General features: G+C 38.3%; 1 protein-coding gene and 1 pseudogene across 2 annotated transcripts in view; both read left to right on the forward strand.

Annotated features, from left to right (window-relative positions):
- CDKL5 (cyclin dependent kinase like 5) overlaps nucleotides 1-24031 on the forward strand; it is a gene marked incomplete at its 3' end in the record, with an annotated part of 182957 nt that overhangs the window by 118199 nt on the left and 40727 nt on the right. The window contains exons 5-9 of the mRNA XM_082864224.1: nucleotides 3238-3374; nucleotides 14618-14738; nucleotides 16838-16897; nucleotides 18910-19000; nucleotides 22704-22893. Coding sequence (XP_082720350.1) covers nucleotides 3238-3374; nucleotides 14618-14738; nucleotides 16838-16897; nucleotides 18910-19000; nucleotides 22704-22893 — 599 coding nt within the window. The remainder of the gene's footprint in view (nucleotides 1-3237; nucleotides 3375-14617; nucleotides 14739-16837; nucleotides 16898-18909; nucleotides 19001-22703; nucleotides 22894-24031) is intronic.
- LOC309977975 (dynein light chain roadblock-type 1-like) lies at nucleotides 9040-9519 on the forward strand (annotated as a pseudogene). The gene has a single exon. The product of its transcript is annotated as a dynein light chain roadblock-type 1-like (transcript).

The following is a 24031-nucleotide window of genomic DNA, read 5'->3' on the forward strand; positions in this document are numbered from 1 at the left end:
GCCCAAAATCACATTACAGTGTTAGCTGGTTAAAAGGGTACATGTGTGGGTGCAGGAGTGCCCATTTAGTTATTTTATGAATGAAAAATTAAATGGCTTGCCCAAAATCACATGTTACAGTGTTAGCTGGTTAAAAGGGTCCAAAATCTAGGTCTCCCAGATCCTACTCCAACGTTCCTTCTATGATAGCCATTCTGCTTTGGCCATTCAGCTTTATCTGTTAGCAAGGTGAAACTACCACAAGTTGCTAATGATACAAAGCTCCCTTTTTTCAGTGCCAAGAATTCGCCAAGCTTTTGATTAGAAAAGGTATTCCAACTTTATTTACCTTTGACTTTGTTGCACCATTTATTTGTAACCAGCTCCAGCATAGCTTAGGGATGTTCTAATGACCGAATATATGTGTGTTCTTGACTCTTGGTGCAATGGGTTTTCTGGAGCCTCCATTTTTTATAATCACATATTGTAGAAGACTACCGGGGCAGAGGTGAATAGGGGAAAATAAATTCAGTTTGTCTTAACTGTCTGAAAATCTGCCCTTTCAAAGTTCTGGAGAGAGAAGATTGAAAGCAGTGTCCTCAAAACTGAGAGGGCAAAGTGCCTATTGTTTGCTATCACAGTGCTGCTTCCCATGTTTTAAGGGAATAAGAGCTAGCCACATATGGGCAAGGATTTCCTCATGACACCAGTGAAGGCATTCGTGTAGGAAGTATTTATTGATCCCCTCTGTGCCGGGTCCGGTCCTAGGTGGTTGGGTGTTCGTTGTTGAACAGCAAGCAGAACTTAGACCTGTCCTCCTAGAGCTCTCGGATTAGCATGGGGATGGAGGCTTGCTTTGGTTTAGTGATCAAGTGACGTTTAAACTGCAGCCTGAAGGAGCCATCCCTGTAAAGAGTCTGGTAGTATAATGAGAGTTCTCGGCAGAGGGAACAAGCTCAAAGGCCCTAAGGTTGAAAAATAAAGTTTGGGGCTATTTTGGGAACCGAAAGACTAACGTGAGGGAGGGAGAGAAGGGCATGAGATGGGGATGGAAATGCAGACAAGGATCAGGTCATGAGTAGCATAGTTGTCTCTTGCTGAATTACTTCCTTATTAGAAGTAATTTTATTTGCTTCATATTGAGATCTGTGTGGCAGATCTTAGAGACAGGTGGATTTTAGGTTGATTACCCTAACCTTGGGAGTAACGCAGATGGGACCGCAGAGAAGCAGGTTAACCTTCTTCATAAGACTGAAGACTTTTAGCTTCCCTAAGCTTTAGCAGTTCTGACAGTTACAAAATACTACTTCTCTGGTCTAGCCCCAATTTGCAGAACAGCTGGACATTTACCCCCCCCCCCACAAGCCTTCTCAGCCACTTCGGGAAGTCCCCTAATCATGTCACACACATTGCCCCTACTGCCAGGTGGCCCCCCTGTTTCATGCTCTGACATGGGCCCTGTGAGTACCCAGTTCCCAGTTGACCCCCCTGATGTGGGCTGGGCTGGTTTACTGCCTATGCTACTGTCAGCCTTTGCTACTGCTGCTTCCTGCCTTCTGATAGGCAGTACCTCTCTCCTTTCCTAATCTGTGCTCCAGCATTCTCCAACAGTTTTCTTGAAGTAGGGAGAATATTTCCCTTGTGTAACCATTTCACAAAGGAGTGTTGACTTTGTTGTTTGTTTGTTACAGATATTCTGGGGCTACTCCAAAGCCCATGGTTTTGTTATAGTCTCTTTTCTTTAAACTCAGTTTGAATGGGGATTAGGGGAATTCCCTGGCGGTCCAGTAGTTAGGACTTGGCGCTTTCACTGCTGGGCCCGGGTTCAATCCCTGGTCTGGGAACTAAGATCCTGCACTGCGAGGTGCGACCGTAATCTGAGAAGTACCCCTGGTACTGCATTTAGGATCTCCCCTCCCCCTTTGGCCCCATTTAGGTTCTTTTCTCTTGTGTATCTTGCTTAGGAAACATTTCTTCCTTGAAGGCATCTTCATTTTTCTCCTCCCTGTCCCCAAACTATTTTCTACCTTCCCAGACATGCCTGAACTTGAGGGTTACACAGCTTAGACTTTCAAGCTAGGATTCTGACCATTACCCAAAACCTTGGGGCCAAATGTATTCTAGAATTCATAACTTTTAGATTTTAGAATGGAAATATGGCATGTCACTTTAGCATCCTGTAATCAGGTATTATTTCTACAGCACAATATATGAATATTCATACTAAGTAGGATAAACAAAGATTGTCAGTGGTATCGTATTAGTTCAGGATTTGCCTCTAAAGAGATTTGCCATAAAGTTAGAAAAAGTATTCAATTTTTAGACTGATTTTTTTTTTTTTTTGGTTTTTGGAATGCAGATAAGGGATTATGAACCTATATCCTTCCTTGTATATACATATGTAAACATGATGGTTAGAATTTCCTGGTTAAATCTAAAGCTATTATAAAAACTCCTTTAACATGAAATATTGCCTTCCCTGCTCCCATGCCAATTGATCCATTAGAGTTAATGTGATTTCTGTCCTTCCTCTGTGTCTGTGGGGGTTATCATGAGTGGAGTTGATGATACGAAAGGGTGTATTGGCTCAGCATAAGTTCTCCATCCCAGTACAGCTACACTACCTGGGATGGACAGACGGACGTGCCAAAGGAGGACAGCAGGAACATGCAGCAGCCGCTGTTCAAAGAGAAGATCAGACACCCTTAGAGTTCCCTGCAACTTGACTGTGACCTGCATTGTGCATGCCTGGCATATGACCTCTGCTTACAGAGGTGACTCACATGCAGCCTGGGGAATAAAATGCTCTTCTAAACCAAAGCTTCAGGCCAAACTTTAAAATATCAACTGCTACAGATGTTGCATAAAGGCTCCTCTGCACACTGATGTGGTTAATTCCTTTTTACCCTTTTAAACTCCTTCTTCCTCAGTATGTAGTGTTAGAGTTAAAATGACAGTGCATTTATATGTCGTATCTATAAGTCTGTTTTACATATATACTTTGCAGTAAGGAGTATAAGAAAATACAAGCAGAAAATTAGGTTCATGCTGGTCAAGTAAGCCTTTTCTTCTTTAAGTTTCTTTTTCTTGATCCTTTCAACAAGAAAATGTGATATTGAATATTCCATCCTTGGACTGCTTATGCAGAAGTACTCAAAGTGGAAAGTGAAATTGGTATGTTTTCAGTGTTCTTAGAATTTTTTGAATAGTGGTTTGAAAGCTTTAATTTTGCTCTATTCACCATTGTTTACATTCTAGAAAATGAAGAAGTCAAGGAAACGACTTTACGAGAGCTTAAAATGCTTCGTACTCTCAAGCAGGAAAACATTGTGGAGTTAAAGGAAGCCTTTCGTCGGAGGGGGAAATTGTACTTGGTGTTTGAGTATGTTGAAAAAGTAAGTCACTAACTGACGCAATAGAGATTTGCCTCATTCTTTTATTTAGGGCTGTTTCTGAAACTATTAAAGAAAGTATTATTATCTAGTATGATTTGTCATTGTGCTCATAATCTGACTTTAAAAATGACAGTAGTACCCATAATCATTAGAAGTCCTGAAAATATATTGAAGGATTTTGTACAATTTAACTGTAGAGAGATAATCTTAAATTTAAACAATGTATTGGTTTGGCTTCTTAAGTCTTAGACTCTATCTTCACCAAGTAATTTTTAGACTTGGTTTATTTTAATTAAACCTAAGCAAGGCCTCTGAGGGAGAGGCACGTAAATTGTCAGTGATGACAGGCATAGGATGGGTGTCTGAATCAGACCTAGAGTGGCTAACGAGTGGGCTCATGAAGCAGCCTTTTGTGAATTGCCAGTGCCGTGGCTTTATCTGAGGGAAGAAGATGTGCCAGGAGCCATAAGGTAAAGCTTGAGGAGGTAGATGAGACCACAAGTAAGGAATTAGAAGCATGGGAGAAAAGCAAAAAATCACACGTTGTTCAAGTTGTCTCTGTAATTGCTTCAGTTTTTTTTTTTAATTGTTAACTCGTAGTGACAGTTTTAATCATATGACCTAAGGGCAAATGTCCGATACAGTGAACAATATTGTGTGCCTATGAATTTCTTGGACAGCAGATGGCTTATTACAGGTGGTTATTGTCAAGAACTAAGTGCCTTAACAAGAATAGAATAAACTGGAGTCAGACAGAACTATTAGAGGTTTCCTTCGTGAGTAAAGGTGGATCCTCCTGATTTCCTGTTATTATCTAAAGAATATTAAGACTGGAGAGGTTTATCTTTGCCTTAGTCAATTCCCAGGTGCTTTTTATGTCATAAATGACAGAGTATCACCACCAGCACCATCATCACGAAATGGAAAGTAGTGTTGCCAAGATGGGTGACCAGTAATGTGGCTTTTTAATTAATTCAACCATTACTTATTTTTCTAATTAATATATATATAGTGATTTCATTACAAGCAAAACTTGAAAAAATATTACAAGGCTCTTTGTTGTTTTAAAACACTGTTTTATGTTTCTTTTCAAAAATCTATTTAAAGGCTTCTTTTTCTGTGTCAGTTTACGTGTTTTCCTAAGGGGCACTTCCCACCAAAATAAAACTGAAGTTTGATATTTAAAAAAAAGTTATAAAAAAGGATTGCTGTAAAATCAGATGCTTACTTTTTAGTTGTCAAAAATAATCATGCAGTTTTCACTGCCATAATAAAATTCTGACAGATCTATTTCAGTTATCTTTTTTATTTCTGTTCTACTCATGGTGATTGTTCATGGTTAATAACAATTTCATATGAAAAATGGAGAAATTACCTCTGTGTATCAGACACTATGTAATGTCTGCAATCTCTGCTGGTAAGTGGCAGAGCTGCTACCAGAACTCCAGTCCTCTGACCTGCAAGCCTGGGATTCTTGTGCTGGCCTTATGGTTTTTCAGTGGAAGGTGACCATCACCCTCCCATCAGTGGCGATGCCTAATGATTGACAATGAGTCTCAAGAGGGCAAGGAGAAAGATACTCTTAGGGGTAGGGGGTTGTAACAGAGACGCAGGATTACAGTGGCTTAAACAAAATAGAAGTTTCTCTCTCAGGTACAAATACAAAGGTAGGCGGGTATGGTAACTCTGCTCCACAGCCATAGGAGACCCAGGTTGCTTCTGCCTTTCTGCTCTACCACCCCTGAAATTTGTCCTCAAGGTCAAGATGGAGCTCCAGCTATCACATCCCATTGGCCAGGACTTAGTTGTGTGGCCACACTAGCTGCAAGGCAGAAAGAAAATGTACTCTTCATTCTGGACACTTAGGCATCCACTTACAAGTTGTATTACTCTAGTAAGGGAAGAATGGATATTGGGGGACATTCCTCTCTATAACTCAGGAATTTAGAGTTGAATATGAAATGAGACATACAATTTATGTTCTTTATTACAAAGCCCTCTTATTGCTCCTGTGCATTTGGGACCTCCTGGGCATTTGTTAATTGAAAAAGACAATCTGAGTGGAGAATCACTAAAAAATGATGCATATACACTTTAAACATTTTGTTTTAACTTAAAACATATCAATATACATTCACTTTCCACACTCTCTTTAGAGGCAGGGTCAAGACCTTTTGAGTATTGATCTTCTGGTTGGAATTCTGATGGGTTTTCTTACATACCTCCTACCCATAATGTATCAATGATATCCTGTGTCGGTTTCTTTAAAGTGAAGTGAAAACCTAAAAACATTGCAAAGGAATGGCAAGTAAACAGTTTATTGCAATATATTATTGTGCACGTTGGGATGGAGGAAAGCAGAAAGAGCTGAGGAAGCAGGGGCAGGACTATTTCAGCTGAGAATCTTTGAGAGTAGCATAGGATAAGAGTACAAAAATGTGCGCTTCAGAGATGACTGGCCTGAGTTTAAGCCAAACTCCATTATTTACCAGCTGTGTGATCCTGGCACTGTCCTTGGCTTCTCTCCATGATGATTCCTGACTCATGGCCCTGACAATCTTGGGAAAATATCCAGTTTCTTGGATCCAGATCCTTGGGCCTCCCTTTACCCAGCACCAGCCCCACCCAGCCTGGACGCATTGACCCAATCGTTTCCTAGGACATGCCCTCCCCACCTCCTTTGGACCTGCGCCCTGTCCTGGACCAGGAGTTGGCCTCATTCCCCATCAGCTTCCAAGGTCTGACCCTGGCCTCTACAACCCTGAAGTGGGCTAACCTGACACATAGCCGCGTGGCTGACAGGGTCTTGGTGTTCCGGCCAGGTGTCAGGCCTGAGCTCTGAGGTGGGAGAGCCGAGTTCAGGACATTGGACCACCAGAGCCCACCTGGCCCCACATAATATCAATCAGCAAGAGCTCTCCCAGAGATCTCTCTCTCAACGCTAAGACCCAGCTCCACTCAACGACCAGCAAGCTACAGTGCTGGACACCCCATGCCAAACAACTAGCAAGACAGGAACACAACCCCACCCATTAGCAGAGAGTCTACCTAAAATCATAATAAGTTCACAGACACCCCAAAACACACCACCAGACACGGTCCTGCCCAACAGAAAGACAAGATCCAGCCTCATCCACCAGAGCATAGGCACCAGTTCCCTCCATCAGGAAGCCTACACAACCCACTGAACCAGCCTTACCCACTGGGGGCAGACACCAAAAACAGTGGGAACTATGAACCTGCAGACTGTGAAGAGGATACCCCAAACACAGTAAGTTAAGCAAAATTAGAAGACAGAGAAATACGCAGCAGATGAAGGAACAAGGGAAAAACCCACCAGACCAAACAAATGAAGAGGAAATAGGCAGTCTACCTGAAAAAGAATTCAGAGTAATGATTGTAAACATGTTACAAAATCTGGGAAATAGAATGGAGAAAATACAAGAAACGTTTAACCAAGGACCTAGAGAAACTAAACACCAAACAAACAATGATGAAGAACACAATAAATGAAATTAAAAATTGTCTAGAAGGAATCAATAGCAGAATAACTGAGGCAGAAGAACGGATAAGTGACCTGGAAGATAAAATTAGTGGAAATAACTACTGCAGAGCAGAATAAAGAAAAAAGAATGAAAAGAATTGAGGACAGTCTCAGAGACCTGGGGGACAACATTAAATGCACCAACATTCGAATTATAGGGGTTCCAGAAGAAGAAGAGAAAAAGAAAGGGACTGAGAAAATATTTGAAGAGATTATAGTTGAAAACTTCCCTAATATGGGAAAGGAAATAGTTAATCAAGTCCAGGAAGCACAGAGAGTCCCATACAGGATAAATCCAAGGAGAAACATGCCAAGACACATATTAATCAAACTATCAAAAATTAAATACAAAGAAAAAATATTAAAAGCAGCAAGGGAAAAACAACAAATAACATACAAGGGAATCCTCATAAGGTTAACAGCTGATCTTTCAGCAAAAACTCTGCAATCCAGAAGGGAGGGGCAGGACCTATTTAAAGTGATGAAAGGGAAAAAACTACAACCAAGATTACTCTACCCAGCAAGGAACTCATTCAGATTCGAGAAAGAAATTAAAACCTCTACAGACAAGCAAAAGCTGAGAAAATTCAGCACCACCAAACCAGCTTTACAACAAATGCTAAAGGAACTTCTCTAGGCAGGAAACACAAGAGAAGGAAAAGACCTACAATAACAAACCCCAAGCAATTAGAAAATGGTAATAGGAGCATACATATCAATAATTACCTTAAATGTAAATGGATTAAATGCTCCAACCAAAAGATATAGACTGGCTGAATGGATACAAAAACAAGACCCGTATATATGCAGTCAACAAGAGACCCACTTCAGACCTAGGGACACATACAGACTGAAAGTGAGGGGATGGAAAAAGATATTCCATTCAAATGGAAATCAAAAGAAAGCTGGAGTAGCAATTCTCATATCAGACAAAATAGACTTTAAAATAAAGACTATTAGAAGAGACAAAGAAGGACACTACATAATGATCAAGGGGTCAATCCAAGAAAAAGATATAACAATTGTAAATATTTATGCAGCCAACATAGGAGCACCTCAATATATAAGGCAAATGCTAACAGCCATAAAAGGGGAAATCGAAAGTAACACAGTTATAGTAGGGGACTTAAACACCCTACTTTCACCAGTGGACAGATCATCCAAAATGAAAATAAATAAGGAAACACAAGCTTTAAATGAAATATTAAACAAGATGGACTTAATTGATATTTATAGGTCATTCCATCCAAAAACAACAGAATACACATTCTTCTCAAGTGCTCATGGAGCATTCTCCAGGATAGATCGTATCTTGGGTCACAAATCAAGCCTTGGTAAATTTAAGAAAATTAAAATTGTATCAAGTATCTTTTCTGACCACAACGCTATGAGACTAGATGTCAGTTACAGGAAAAAAAGTGTAAAAAATACAAACACGTGGAGGCTAAGCAATATGCTACTAAATAACCAAGAGATCACTGAAGAAATCAAAGAGGAGATCGAAAAATACCTAGAAACAAATGACAATGAAAACACGACAACCCAAAACCTGTGGGATGCAGCAAAAGCAGTTCTAAGAGGGAAGTTTATAGCAATACAAGCCTACCTCAAGAAACAAAAAAAACCTCAAACAACCTAACCTTATACCTAAAGCAATCAGAGAAGGAAGTACAAAAAAACCCCAAAGTTAGCAGAAGGAAAGAAATCATAAAGATCAGATCAGAAATAAATGAAAAATGAATGAAGGAAACGATCACAAAGATCAATAAAACTAAAAGCTGGTTCTTTGAGAAGATAAACAACGTTGATAAACCATTAGCCCGACTCATCAAGAAAAAAAGGGAGAAGACTCAAATCAAGAGAATTAGAAATGAAAAAGGAGAAGTAACAGCTGACACTGCAGAAATACAAAGAATCATGAGAGATTACTACAAGCAACTATATGCCAATAAAATAGACAACCTGGGAGAAATGGACAGTTTCTTAGAAAAGTACAACCTTCCAAGACTGAACCAGGAAGAAATAGAAAATATGAACAGACCAGTCACAAGTAAGGAAATTGAAACTGTGATTAAAAATCTTCCAACAGGGACTGAGCTGAGGGCTGGTGACGTGGAGCTACTGGATCGGTCCAAGATGGTAGAGGTGGAGGAGACACTGAAGCGACTTCAGAACCAGACGTGCGTGCAGGGAATCATCGTGGTGGACACAGAAGGCATTCCCATCAAGAGCACCATGGACAATCCCAACACCACACAGTACACCAACCTCATGCACAACTTCATCTAGAAGGCCCGGAGCACCGTGCATGAAATTGACCCCCAGAATGACCTCACCTTCCTTCGAATTCGCTCCAAGAAAAATGAAATTATGGTTGCATCCTATAAAGACTATTTCCTGATTGTGATTGAGAACCAACCAAATAAGCCGCTCTCTTGGCTCCCTGTGTCATTCCTTAATTTAATGACCCTCAAGAATAATAGTGTTAATCATGTCAACTGGCTGGCATATGGAAGTCACCTTAGAGCCCTCTCAGACCAATCTGGCTGCAGCTCCACCTACCCCACCAAAGTCAACCCTCTTCTGGCCAGTCGCACCTGATTTTCCAGGAGGAAAATCACAATCAGGTTTATAGAGCAAGAGACTGTGAGAAGACCACACACCCTGTTTCCTTCTGACTTTGAGTTCACTTTGTTGCCCTTGAAAAAGGCTGTTTTTCTTTAACTAAAAATAACCAAAACACTTTAAAAAAAAAATCTTCCAACAAACAAAAGCCAAGGAACAGATAGCTTCACAGGCGAATTCTGTCAAACATTGAGAGAAGAGCTAACACCTAACCTTCTGAAACTCTTCCAAAATACAGCAGAAGGAGGAACACTCCCAAACTCATTCTACGAGGCCACCATCACCCTGAGAACAAAACCAGGCAAAGATGTCACAAAAAAGAAAACTACAGACCAATATCACTGGTGAACATAGATTCAAAAATCCTCAACAAAACATTAGCAAACAGAATCCAACAACACATTAAAAGGATCATACACCATGATCAAGTGGGGTTTATCCCAGGAATGCAAGGATTCTTCAATATATGAAGTCAATGAATGTGATACACCATACTAACAAATTGAAGGATAAAATCCATATGATAATCTCATTAGATGCAGAAAAATCTTTCAACAAAATTCAACACTCACTTACGATAAAAACCCTCCAGAAAGTAGGCACAGAGGGAACTTACCTCAACAAAATAAAGGCCATATATGACAAACCCACAGCCAGCATCGTTCTCAATGGTGAAAAACTGAAACCATTTCCTCTAAGATCAGGAACAAGACAAGGTTGCCCACTCTCACCACTCTTATTCAACATAGTTTTGGAAGTTTTAGGCACAGCAGTCAGAGAAGAAAAAAATCCAAATCAGAAAAGAAAAAGTAAAACTCTCACTGCAGATGATATGATACTATACGCAGAGATTCCTAAAGATGCTACCAGAAAACTACTAGAATTAATCAATGAATTTGGTAAAGTAGCAGGATACAAAATTAGTGCACAGAAATCTCTTGCATTCCTATACACTAATGATGAAAAATCTGAAAGAGAAATTAAGGAAGCACTCCCATTTACCATTGCAACAAAAAGAATAAAATACCCAGGAACAAACCTACCTAAGGAGACAGAAGACCTGTATGCAGAAAACTATAAGACACTGATGAAAGAAATTAAAGATACAAACAGATGGAGAGATATACCATGCTCTTGGATTGTAAGCATCAACATTGTGAAAATGACTATACTACCCAAAGCAATCTACAGATTCAGTGCAATCCCTATCAAACTACCAATGGCACTTTTCACAGAACTGGAACAAAAAATTTCACAATTTTTATAGAAACACAAAAGACCGCGAATAGACAAAGCAATCTTGAGAAAGAAAAGACTATACTACAAAGCTACAGTAATCAAGACAGTATGGTACTGTCACAAAAACAGAAATATAGATCAATGAAACAGGATAGAAAGCCAGAGATAAACCCATGCACATGTGGTCACCTTATCTTTGATAAAGGAGGCAAGAATATACAATGGAGGAAAGACAGCTTCTTCAATAAGTGGTGCTGGGAAAACTGGACAGCTACATGTAGAAGAATGAAATTAGAACACTTCCTAACACCATACACAAAAATAAACTCAAAATGGATTAAAGACCTACATGTAAGGCCAGCCACTATAGAACTCTTAGAGGAAAACATAGGCAGAACACTCTATGACGTAAACCACAGCAAGATTCTTTTTGACCCACCTCCCAGAGAAATGGAAGTAAAAATAAACAAATGGGACCTAATGAAACTTAACAGCTTTTGCACAGCAAAGGAAACCATAAAGACGAAAAGACAACCCTCAGAGTGGGAGAAAATATTTGCCAATGAAGCAGCTGACAAAGGATTAATCTCCAAAATATACAAGCAGCTCATGCAGCTCAATATCAAAAAAACAAACAACCCAATCCAAAAATGGGCAGAAGACCTAAAGAGACATTTATCCAAAGAAGATATACAGATTGCCAACAAACACATCAAAAGCTGCTCAACATCACTAATCATTAGAGAAATGCAAATCAAAACTACAATGAGGGGCTTCCCTGGTGGCGCAGTGGTTGAGAGTCCGCCTGCCGATGCAGGGGACATGGGTTCGTGCCCCGGTCCGGGAAGATCCCACATGCCGTGGAGCGGCTGGGCCCGTGAGCCATGGCTGCTGAGCCTGCATGTCCGGAGCCTGTGCTCTGCAATGGGAGAGGCCACAGCAGTGAGAGGCCCGTGTACCACAAAAAAAAAAAAAAAAAAAAAAAAAAAACTACAATGAGGTATCATCTCATACCAGTCAGAATGGCCATCATCAAAAAATCTACAAAGAATAAGTGCTGGAGAGGGTGTGGAGAAAAGGGAACCCTCTTGCACTGTTAGTGGGAATGTAAATTGATGCAGCCACTATGGAGAACAGTATGGAGGTTCCTTAAAAAACAAAAAATAGAAATACCATACAACCCAGCAATCCCACTACTGGGAATATACCCTGAGAAAACCATCATTCAAAGCGTCATGGACCACAATGTTCATTGCAGCACTATTTACAATAGCCAGGGCATGGAAGCACCCTAAGTGTCCATCGACAGATGAAGGGATAAAGAAGATGTGGTAACATATATACAATGGAATATTACTCAGCCATAAAGAGAAACAAAATTGAGCTATTTGTAGTGAGGTGGATGGACCTGGAGTCTGTCATACAGAGTAAAGTAAGTCAGAAAGAGAAAAACAAATACTGTATGCTAACACATATGTATGGAATCTAAAAAAAATGGTTCTGATGAACTGACGGGCAGGACAGGAGTAAAGAAAGACAGAGACATAGAGAATGGACTTGAGGACACGGGGAGTGGGAAGGGTAAGCTGGGACGAAGTGAGAGAGTGGCATGGACATATATACACTACCAAACATAAAATAGATAGCTAGTGGGAAGCAGCCGCATAGCATAGGGAGATCAGCTCGGTGCTTTGTGACCACCTAGAGGGGTGGGATAGGGAGGGTGGCAGGGAGACGCAAGAGGGAGGGGATATGAGGATATATGTATACGTATAGCTGATTCACTTTGTTATAAAGCAGAAACTAACACACCATTGTAAAGCAATTATACTCCAATAAAGATGCTAAAAAACAAAAAAAATTGCAAAGTAGTTTCAGTGAAGAATCTGTACCACACCACCGTCCCTTGCCAGTGTTTTATAGTTGTTGCACTCACAATCGATTAGATAGCATTATGTGTGGTAGCTTTCCTTTATTACGTCTTTTCAAAGTATTAAACTTCATTTTCTTATAAACAGCAAATCTCTTTTTTAGAAACATTATTTCATTGGTTTATATGATATTTAATTATATTAAAATAACAAGTGCATCTGTTATAAATACATATGGGAGTATTATAAACACCTGATTGTTTATATGAATACAACTTGACTGGTGGGAACAACATTATAAAGTTGTAGTAGAGCAGCAACTTTTTGGTCTTAGGACTCCATTTACAGTCTTAACATTATTGGGAACCCTAAGAGCTTTGTATTTATGTGAGTTTTATCTATTAATGTTTATCATATTAGAAGTCAAAACTGAGCAATATAAAAATATTAATTCATTTAAAAATAATAATAGACCCATTACATGTTAACATAAATACCTGTGTATCATTCTTTCAAGTAAAAATGGTGTACCCGAAGAAAAATGACTAGTTCAGTTTTTAACTCTGTTGCCCAAGTGCTTTTCCCCATGACAGCTATCATATTTTGATATGCAGCAGGAGTGCTTTATGCGTATTCCTCATTTTATCATGTAGATTCCTAAAAAGACATGTACTCAAGAACTGAAATTTAATAAAAGTAATAATTTTTACTGCTTCATCAAAAACATCCTTTACTAAAATTGGCCTTTTTTTTTTTTTTTTTAACTGTAAGGTTATGGCATTGAAGAATCCAATGCCTTGATTCATGCTAAGGTACCACCAGTTTACCCATCATTGCTTTGTGCCATCAGTGTAAATACCAACACAGTGAAAAAGACAAATAACTGAGTGCTGTCATGAATATAGAACTCTTAGAGGTCTTCATGGGTCCTCTGAGACACCCCCCTCCTCCGAGATCCACAGATCACACTTTGAGAACTGCTGTCCTAGATGGTCATCTACAAACAATAAGCTCTAATCATGCTGTAGACCTTAGTCTTATGCTTTACAGAGGGAGTGGAGAATATTTAGTTAATCTGGAAATTCAGCAGAAATTGGTTAAGTGGAATTTCTACTTAAAAAATGTGCATGGGGCTTCCCTGGTGGCGCAGTGGTTGGGAGTCCCCCTGCCAATGCAGGGGACACGGGTTCGTGCTCCGGTCCAGGAAGATCCTACATGCCATGGAGCGGCTGGGCCTGTGAGCCATGGCCGCTGAGCCTGTGCGTCCAGAGCCTGTGCTCCGCAAGGGGAGAGGCCACGGCGGTGAGAGGCCCACGTACCGCAAAAAAAAAAATTTTTTAATTAAAAAAATAAAATAAATAAAAAATGTGCATGAGTTTTAGAATGGTCTCTGACTCCAGATTAAGATTTTTGAATATTGGTTTGTTTGGAGTCTGTGAATTTTTATTTCAACCATATTTTGTAGCCTGTTTAAATATTTGTTCTGATTATATTGATCACTGCTAACCTTAGGGATCATTTAAGAATATTTTCCAGGTCTCCCAGAAATATTTCAAGGCTTGATTTTATCGCAAAGTTCTTTTGGAGATGCACAATGTTAAAATGACTGTTTCCCCTCTCCTCTATACATTACAGTGTCTTTTCTCTACTTTGTGTTGTTTTTCCCTCGAAATTAGGCTAAAATGATGCCTGATAGATTTTAGGGAGAGTGAAAAATGCACAGGGTTATTATTTGAGATAGCATTGGAGAGTAGTAAAAATGGAGTTTCTCTTAAAAGAGAACCTTGATTCAATACAATATGCTGCTTCACAAGAAAGGTTGTAGATGGAAAGCAAAGCAATTTTTAAAAAATGCATGCTGTGTGTTAGATGAATTATCATCCAAGGTGCTTTTTTAAATTGTTAATACGTGATTTATGGGCCACCTAATTTTGGAGATCATTGGCTCTCTATTTAATTTTTAGAATATGCTTGAATTGCTGGAAGAAATGCCAAATGGAGTTCCACCTGAAAAAGTAAAAAGTTATATCTATCAGCTAATCAAAGCTATTCACTGGTGCCATAAGAATGATATTGTTCATCGAGGTAAGTATGGAATTTTTGAAATGGAGAATATCAAATAAAGTTAACAAAATATTTCACACAGGCACTGATGTTCCATTTAAATTAAATACATTTTGAAAGTATAGGATATGAGACATTGTTTGGGCTCCAAGTCTCCTTTTGTATCACCAAAAGGATGGACTGCACATTTATTTGGATATTATGGTGAGATCTCTGTGTTTGTAAAACCAGATCCGCTTTCAACAGCAGAAGCACCTAGTGATAAAACGAACTCAACAAATGGAAACTTTGAAGCTTACTTGCAGGGGGAACTACCCTCTCCATTGCCTTTTGGTCCTGCAGGTAGAGCAGGTAATGTGAAACAAGCCAGAATCAGGCTTTAGACATGGTGCTAAGTCACTGGCCCCCATTGACAGCCACTTCTCATTTCCTCTTAGACCAAGATCTCTAGTATGTACCTTTACCTCCTGATTTTCCCTACCTGTTCATGAAAAGTGCCCATTGTTTGCAGGTTGTAGGCATGATGAACCTTGCATAAGGGCCATGATTATACTTCCATAAACTGTTCTATTTTGTCCTTTATTGCCATGAAGTGGGTGGTTTATAGCAGTAAAAGGGAAATTACTTGCTCAGCAAGATCTTTAATCTATACCATTTATCTTTTCCTGATAATCTCTTGCATTCAAGGGACACAAATTGATACAATAATGAAGCTAAAAGATGTTTGTCAGAAAATGTTGCAGTATCCACTTCTTATCTTTGAATTATCAGACAAATGAATACTACATTTTAATTTATCTAAACAGGCACACAAGGATATCACTTTAAAAATAGCCTCACTTTGGGCTTCCCTGGTGGCGCAGTGGTTGAAACGAGTCTGCCTGCCGATGCAGGGGACATGGGTTCGTGCCCCGGTCTGGGAAGATCCCATATGCTCTGGAGCCGCTGGGCCCGTGAGCCATGGCCGCTGAGCCTGCGCGTCTGGAGCCTGTGCTCCACAACGGGAGAGGCCACAACAGTGAGAGGCCCGCGTACCGCAAAAAAATTCACTTTAAGAATAGCTTAAAGGTCATGTGAAGAATGCCAACTCCTATTATTTCTGGAAAGGGACAGTTTGTATTTCTCTTGCATTTGACTTTCATAGCAGTTACATTATGAAGGTTGTTGGCAGCATGGAGAGATGTCTTGGTCACCTGGACATCTAGTGTCTAGGGTAATGATTCTAATAACAGTCTCTACTACAGTTTGAGGATATTAAGAAACTGATTTAGCTGCATTTCCATAGTGATACTGAGATTTGGTTAAGTGTATAGTGAATTAATGGTTGTGAATTAATTCAGAAACCATGATTCTGAAATCTACAGATCTCACTCCTACCTCTTCCCTTTCTCCATTTTCACTTCTACCATATAATATAGATGATGGGCACTCTAAAAATAGAATTGTGAGATGCCTCCAAAGGGAGGGAATTAAACTGCATTTTCTGTGTATTTCTACTCCTTAACTCCCACCACATCTTCAAAAGATCCACAGAATAAATGAGAAATCTTATCTTGACTCATCCATCATAGCTTCAGCACTAGACATTTATGATTGTGAACCACATCATAGAAAACCTAAAGAGATATATAAATATAGAAAGAATACAGAAAATCATAACGAACAATGTATCTTATTTGTATTTTTTTCTCCAGTAAATATAATGCTACCTACTTACTCTCATATATGTTTTTAAAGTATGTTGTGGGTGTAAACAGTTTATAGTCTCTATCTCCAAAAATTTGTATTATTAGTATTTTATAAAGTAAAAATAGTTCCTTAAAATGTGGTAGCCTAGATTTAATCATTTTTAAATTCCTTTCAGAGGTCCAATTGATACCTTTAAGATTTAAGGGGAAAAATATTTTTGAAATGGTGGTCTGCATGTTTTTCAAAAAAAAAATTAATTGGAACTTTTGTGTACCAGCATAAAATGTGTTACTCTGCTTTTCACTGCCATAGTTTTCTATTCATATTACTCTGGATATTTCTAATTAGGTGCCATTACAGTGCTCTAACAGTATCAATCAGCAGTACATGGAACATTTTTTAATAATTGTTTTTTAATCTTGATACTCCAGATATAAAACCAGAAAATCTCTTAATCAGCCACAATGATGTTCTGAAACTGTGTGACTTTGGTAAGTTAAAAAGAAATTGAGCCCTGTAAGTACAGAATTAATTTAATATAGCACTTAGGTAGCTTTTACAGGTGTATTAAAAGTATTTTTTATCTTTTGACTTAAATTAGCAAATGAACATTCTATTGGGTTGTATATTAAAAAATTGATTGTGGGAAGAGTTCTACTCTCTTTGCATAGTATTGTCTACTATTTTAAAAAATTCATCATGCAGTATTTGTTTAATGAGAATTCAAAGCAAATACATGCATGTGCATATATTCATAAGCCCAGTACTTAATGACCTCAGAGAAAGAATTTTCCAGAAATACCACTATGGCCTGCTGACTTGAGTTGGATAAAAAAAAAAATTTAATATTTTAAATATTGATAGAAATTGTTTCAGGCATAATCATAAACACTGAAAAATAACTATGTAAATACATATGTGTTGTATATATGCAACAGTTATATATCTGTAAGGTTAAAAGACATTTTTAGAATGATTCCGTTTATTCCCTTTAAATGTTCAGTGGGGGACTTCCCTGGTGGTTCAGTGGTTAAGAATCCTCCTTCCAATGCAGGGGATGCAGGTTCGATTCCTGTTCAGGGAACTAAGATCCCACATGCCATGGGGCAACTAAGCCCACGCACCACAGCTACTGTGCTCGCGCGCCTCAACTAGATAGCCTGCGTGCCACAAACTACAGAGCCCACGCACTCTGGAGCTCGCACGCCGCAACTAGAGAGGAGCCCACGTGCCGCAACAAAGAGCCTGCGTGCTGCAACTAAGACCCGATGCAGCCAAAAAAATAAATTAATTTAAAAAAAATAATGCAAAGAAGAGTCCTGCTGTACCTAAACATCTTAATAAGTACTTAGGAGCTGAAATTTGTCAAGCAAGTTATAAATAAAAAAGATGCATATAGAATGGTTAATAATAGGAAAAAAGCATCCTTAGTCTAGCATCATTTCTTAAAGAAAAGACAGCTTTAAACGGTCAGCAAGTTCCACATGATGGCCCCACATATGGCGTTCTGTGCCCTGCACTTCCCCACCAAGAACCTCCTGATTGTTTTCCCTCCCAGAGTGTGTAGCTCCTTTGTCTGGCTTGAAGAATCCCACTAAAAAATACGAATATTTCTTCCAAATATGTCTTATAAAGAAGTGTTGATTAACTGAAGTTAGGGGGTTTGTTTTTGCTGTGTTTATTTCTTTTTTTACTGTTCCACTTTAAGAAACACTATTTTCTATTTCTTGAAACTGACATACACCTTAACTTTTACCTTTAATTGTAATATTCTGGTTCTCTGTAACTATTTACAGTGAACCTATATTGCTTTTGGTGAGTTAGATGGGTAATTAACCTACTTGCCAGTTTATTTTGTGGCCCCAAAACCTTTTGAAAGGGTTGTTACTTGCGGGGGGCGGGGGGTAGCAATAGAGTCTGTAAGGTAATTAAGATATCCCTAATATGCTTCTCAGTCACATTAGGAGATAAAAATCATTTTAGCCTGCTTTGTTTCCATCATTGCCAAACGCTACCGATAGTTGTTTACATAATGGCCGAGCTGATCAGCACCAATAGATATACAAATACTATCTAAGGTCCCACATAGCAGAATTAACGACTATCTGCGACATGCTAATTTAGCTTTGACTTCTGGCTCTTGTGGAGTCTTCATTTTGTTTCTAAGATTTACACTTATTGGAAAAGCTCTGAATGCTTACAAAAGCATGCAATAACTTTGAAAACATAGATTTCTTTATCAGAGAGGAGAGGCTGGTTTTGTAGTGAATACACTGTATATTTTAATTGACGAATGAACAATGGACTAACTTTTTTAAATGACAAGGGCACTGTTAATAAACAGCCCATTCAGTAACAATCATTATATTCTTTTGATGTTCCTTTAAGGTATTAATAGCACTGAAATATTTTGTCAACATGACAAATTAATTAATTCTAATTAATTCTTTAAAAAAATTAATTCTTTTTCAAAATTACACCTTTGGGCTTTGCTATCTTTCAGGTTTTGCTCGGAATCTCTCAGAAGGCAATAATGCTAATTATACAGAATATGTGGCCACCAGGTGGTATCGGTCTCCAGAACTCTTACTTGGGTGAGTTACCTTCCCAGAATAGAGTGACATCTACATATTTGCTGATCCTCTATTGTTAACTTTGGGATTATCTGTGGAAGATAAGAACTTGAGTTAATTAAATACCAGTTACCTATTGCAGTGTAGCAAACCACCTAAAAACTTAATGACATAAAGCAAGCACCATTTTATTTGCTCACAATTCTGGGTGCCATCAGGTTGGGGGAGTCAGCTGTTTGAGTTCAACTGGATGATTCTTCTGCTGGTCTCAACTGGAGTTGCTCATATAGCTACAGTCAGCAGGTCATCTGGAGGCTGGTTGGTTTAGGTCCTCAGCTGGGACAAACTATCTCTGTTCCATGGGGACTCATCCTCCAGTGCGTTAGTCCAAGTTTCTTCATATAATAGCAGAAGAATTCCCTGAGCAGAGGGCAAGCCCGAAAGCAAAGGTGGTTTTCAAGCCTCTTTGCATGACTTTTGCCTCATTGGCCAAAGCACGTTACTTGTCTAAGCCCTGATTCAAGGGATGGAGGAATAAACTTTGCCTCTTGATGGGAGGAGTGGCAGAATCACATTACAAAGTGGCAGGTGTATGGAAATGGAGGGAAATTATTGCTGCCATCTTTGTTAATAGTCTTCCACATTAAGAATGTGTATATCCACAGAGTTTGACATTCCGGCTTATCTGTTTGTTCATGTATTCATTCATTCATTCAGCAGATACTTATGGAGTATCTCTTATGCCTAGCCACTTTTCTGTAAATATTGAACCTACTGATATTTTCCTTCCAAACATTGTAAATCCTGTTTGATGATAAATGGCTTTCCAGACTAATATATTGATAATTTTCTCAGCAACACTGCCACATCCATCCACTTTGTGCCACCCTTCCACTTTCAGTGGTATTTCATTCACCTGTCAACACCAGAAAAACATTTTCTGATAAGATACTTCTTCCTCTTACTATGTTTTAACTTCAGAACCTAAGAAAGGACCTGTAGTCTTGATCTCCATCACAGTTTCACTAATAATTCTCTACCTATCGTAGTTGTAGTATTTTCTTATTCTTCCTAGATCGTATTTCCTTCTTTGGGACCATCAAAGAATTGAGGTAGAAGACACACTCTACAAATAAAATTAGATATGATGGTAATGATGACCAGTGCACGAATTATTATAGGTTTCATCTCTTTTCTTTAGTGTGCCATACATGTATCTAGGGGACATGAGAAATTTAATTTTTAAAAGATATTTTTTACAACATTGTAAACTATACTTCAATTTAAAAAATTTTTAATAAATAAAGGTACTTTTTATATAATAGAAATATAAATTTCTGTATTTCTTCTGAAGATCATGATGACTATATGTTTAAGCTACTCACTGAGGGTTTATTTTATTTATTTTTTACACAGCAGGTTCTTATTAGTTATCTATTTTATACATATTAGTGTATATATATGTCAATCCCAGTCTCCCAGTTCATCCCACCACCACCACCCCCCACTGAGGGTTTATTTTTATTTTTTTACACTTGTGGTCAGTTGATTTTCTTATTTTTTTATTATTAAAAAGTTTTTTTTTATTGGGGTATAATTGTTTTACAATGTTGTGTTAGTTTCTACTGTACAGTGAAGTAGAGTTCCCTGTACTATGCAGCAGGTTCTCATTGAGGGTTTATTTTGAAGTTAACAATTGATTTCCCAGGGTCTACCAACCATTTGGCGTTAAATCTTGTTTCATTGCTGACCTAGAGCCTATAAGAATTATTGGTGTCGGTTATTGAAAGCTTTACCATTTTTTTTTTAATCAAAAGCTTGTGCTTCATCCTGTGAAATAAATGGTGGCTAGTCACTTTATTATCCCTCCTTGTGTGGATAGATTTGAATTTCTGTGCTCATTTTTCAACTTGGATTTAGGACTGATTTTCTTTTGTGTTGTCTGTGTTTCTTCTGTGTACCTCTGTCTGGACTCACTCTAATGTGTAGTCTATTCATCTGTTCATTCTTTTGGGAGGGATTGGGAGTTTGAAATTCCTGGACAGGATTTTCCAAAGAAGAAATGAGTACGAAGTAAATCATTCTTAGAACCCCATCTGAGGATTCAAGTATGGTAGAGGGACTCATTATAATATGGTTTTGTCTATAAGATGTCCCTGAGGAGTTCATTCTGAGGACAGCCTTATTATGAAACTTCGGAGAGTATTTGCTGCCTAATAATACCTCCTGGAAAACTGAGCTATGTTTATAGCTCATTAACTGAGTTATGTTTAGAGCTATATGGGAGCTACCAAAAGTAGATGGGGACTCCAACTAATCTGAGCCAAATTGAATATTACTGATTAAATGATTGTCAAGTACTGGTTGAAGAACCATATTATTTGTATAAAAATCCCATTGAAATCAGTTGATATTTGGTTAACATGAAGAATTTACAGGTTTTTATACATTCTCAAGACTTTGTCCTTGACATTCAAAGTAATTACAGCTGCATAAATTATTCAGATTAGTTGACAGAAGAAAAATAGCTTATGGTGGGTATGTAAAGATTTTCCATAGTTTTCTCCATCTAGCACAAGTTTTGTCTTTCTTATACTTGTATGAAAGAAAGATCAGTATCCTTCCCTTCCCAGCAAGCTACCAAAAATATCTAAATGAAGTTTCCTAGTATGGTTCTTGGGTTTTTATGGGAGGAAATGAGATAAATAAAATATTGACTTATTGTTACAATGATTTATCATCCTAGAAACATATTCTGTATTATGTTAAAAGTGCTTTAGAGTATTTGTTAAAAGTTTTATATTACTACTATAGCACTATGGCATTCTAGAATTTTAATTCCTTTTTTTTTTCAGATATTTTATTTTGGCTTTCCCTGCTTAAAACTTAGATAATTTATGTTTGAAACTAAAAAATATGATTTCTTAATCTGCCTTCTGTAATTTGATTTAAGGCTATAGATATTGCGGTATACATGTAAAGCTTTTTTGGGGATACGTAGATTTTCATGTATAGCTGATTAGCAACAGTAGTACTCCAAAAGCCTTCTGGTAAACTCAGACCTTGGAAGATAGCTATAAATCCCTAAAGAAGTGGAAAAAATGCTTTGAGGGAAATGCCTGTCATAAAGTCCCATAAACAAAGGGTATAAATAGATTGAAGTAAATAATCCAATAGCGTTTAGCACAATCTTAGCTATTTTGACTCTGTGCAGTCAGAGGTTAAATAATATTAAGTGTTTGTTGTTTAAGAAGACACATAAGTCAGTGGTACATTTTAATAGGCTGAACTCAAAAAATGGATCAGTATAACTTGTTGACATTTAGAGAGCTAAAGGATAATTGCCTAGAAAATACATTTCTTGGGAGCATTTCATTCTCCAAGTGAGTGGTAACTCATCAGACATGTGTGCTGTATTTAGGGTTTATTAATCCATTCATATTCAAAATATATCTGGATGTGAATAGATTTCAAATCAGTGTATACTAACTAAATTTTTATTAAACTGATGGCTTTATTAGCATAGATTTATTCACTTGTGTTCTGAAGTTTTACTTTGATATCCATACTTCCTTTTTTTCAGCCTCACTTTTGTCCATGTGGTATTTTTTAATTCCTTAAATACCCAAATATGCTTTAAATCATGAATCTGTTCAAAATAATTTGGAAATTATTAAAATTTATTTCTTCAGTTGCCAAGATAATCTCTCCCTTTGCTTTTCAGAGCTCCCTATGGCAAGTCTGTAGATATGTGGTCCGTGGGCTGTATTCTTGGGGAGCTTAGTGATGGACAGCCTTTATTTCCTGGAGAAAGCGAAATTGACCAACTTTTTACTATTCAGAAGGTGCTAGGACCACTTCCACCTGAGCAAATGAAGCTCTTCTACAGTAATCCTCGCTTCCACGGGCTCCGGGTAAGAGGCTTTGCTAAAACCCCAAATGGAATCAGTACACTAGTATTTAAATCATTGCTCATTGCACAGTGGAATGCTAAGCTATCCATCGAATACTATTGCCTTTCCCATTACAGTGTTTATAATCCCCATTATAATATTTTATTTTTGTTTTTTTTTCTCGTTTTTTTTGCGGTACGCGGGCCTCTCACTGTTGTGGCCTCTCCCATCGCGGAGCACAGGCTCCGGACGTGCAGGCTCAGTGGCCACGGCTCCGGGCCCAGCCGCTCCGCGGCATGTGGGATCTTCCCGGACCAGGGCACGAACCCGTGTCCCCTGCATCGGCAGGTGGACTCTCAACCACTGTGCCACCAGGGAAGCCCTATAATATTTTACTTTTGAATTTTATATAGTATTTGTGAATTCTGAATTTGAAAGTGGGAGCTGCTAATATTTTCCTAATTTGTAAGTTCCAATTTTTCAAAATCTTTTTTAGTGTACACGTTATTCTAAACTTTGGTTATCTCAGAATGTTTCTTTATGCAAAATATTAAGCATCCCCAAAAGATAGAAAAATGTATAAATGGCTATTGCTTATTTGAGCAAACATAGTTGTAGTGATTTGAGGAAGATGATGAATACTCACATTCTGCATATTTAAAGGTGCTGTTCTAGTGGGTATTTCCTGTTTAGTGAAACATCAAATCTTCTTTTCAAACTAGTGTATTGTCTTGGGCAGCCTTTTCTAGACTTGCTAACTTTGTGCAAAACTTGATTTCAGAAAATATGCTAAAAAGAGTCTTAAAGTATAAACTTTCCCCAAATGAGGGACAACCAAGTCACAGGAGGCATCTTACTGGAGTGGCCAGTTACAAGCTGCTTCTCTGTTCCATCCACCCCCAAAGCAACATTTTTAGTTTTCAACTACCCTGTTTGGGCCAACATGCCAGTTGCTGGCCCTTGTGGGAACTATAAAATAAGCTCACCGCCACTTCTTTTGTTTCTCTTAAATGCATAATTCTCAAACCATGTTTTCTGGACATTTGCAAAGCACTTTGTTTTTTTCCTTTGGCTTTCTGGCCTCAGTTTATTTCACTTTGAAGAGTACTCCTCCTCACACATGAATGCCCAGCACAGTATACCTCCTGCTAGGCTCAAT

Source organism: Leucopleurus acutus (genome assembly GCF_964270905.1).
Source record: "Leucopleurus acutus genome assembly, chromosome: X".
Classification (NCBI taxonomy): domain Eukaryota; kingdom Metazoa; phylum Chordata; class Mammalia; order Artiodactyla; family Delphinidae; genus Leucopleurus; species Leucopleurus acutus.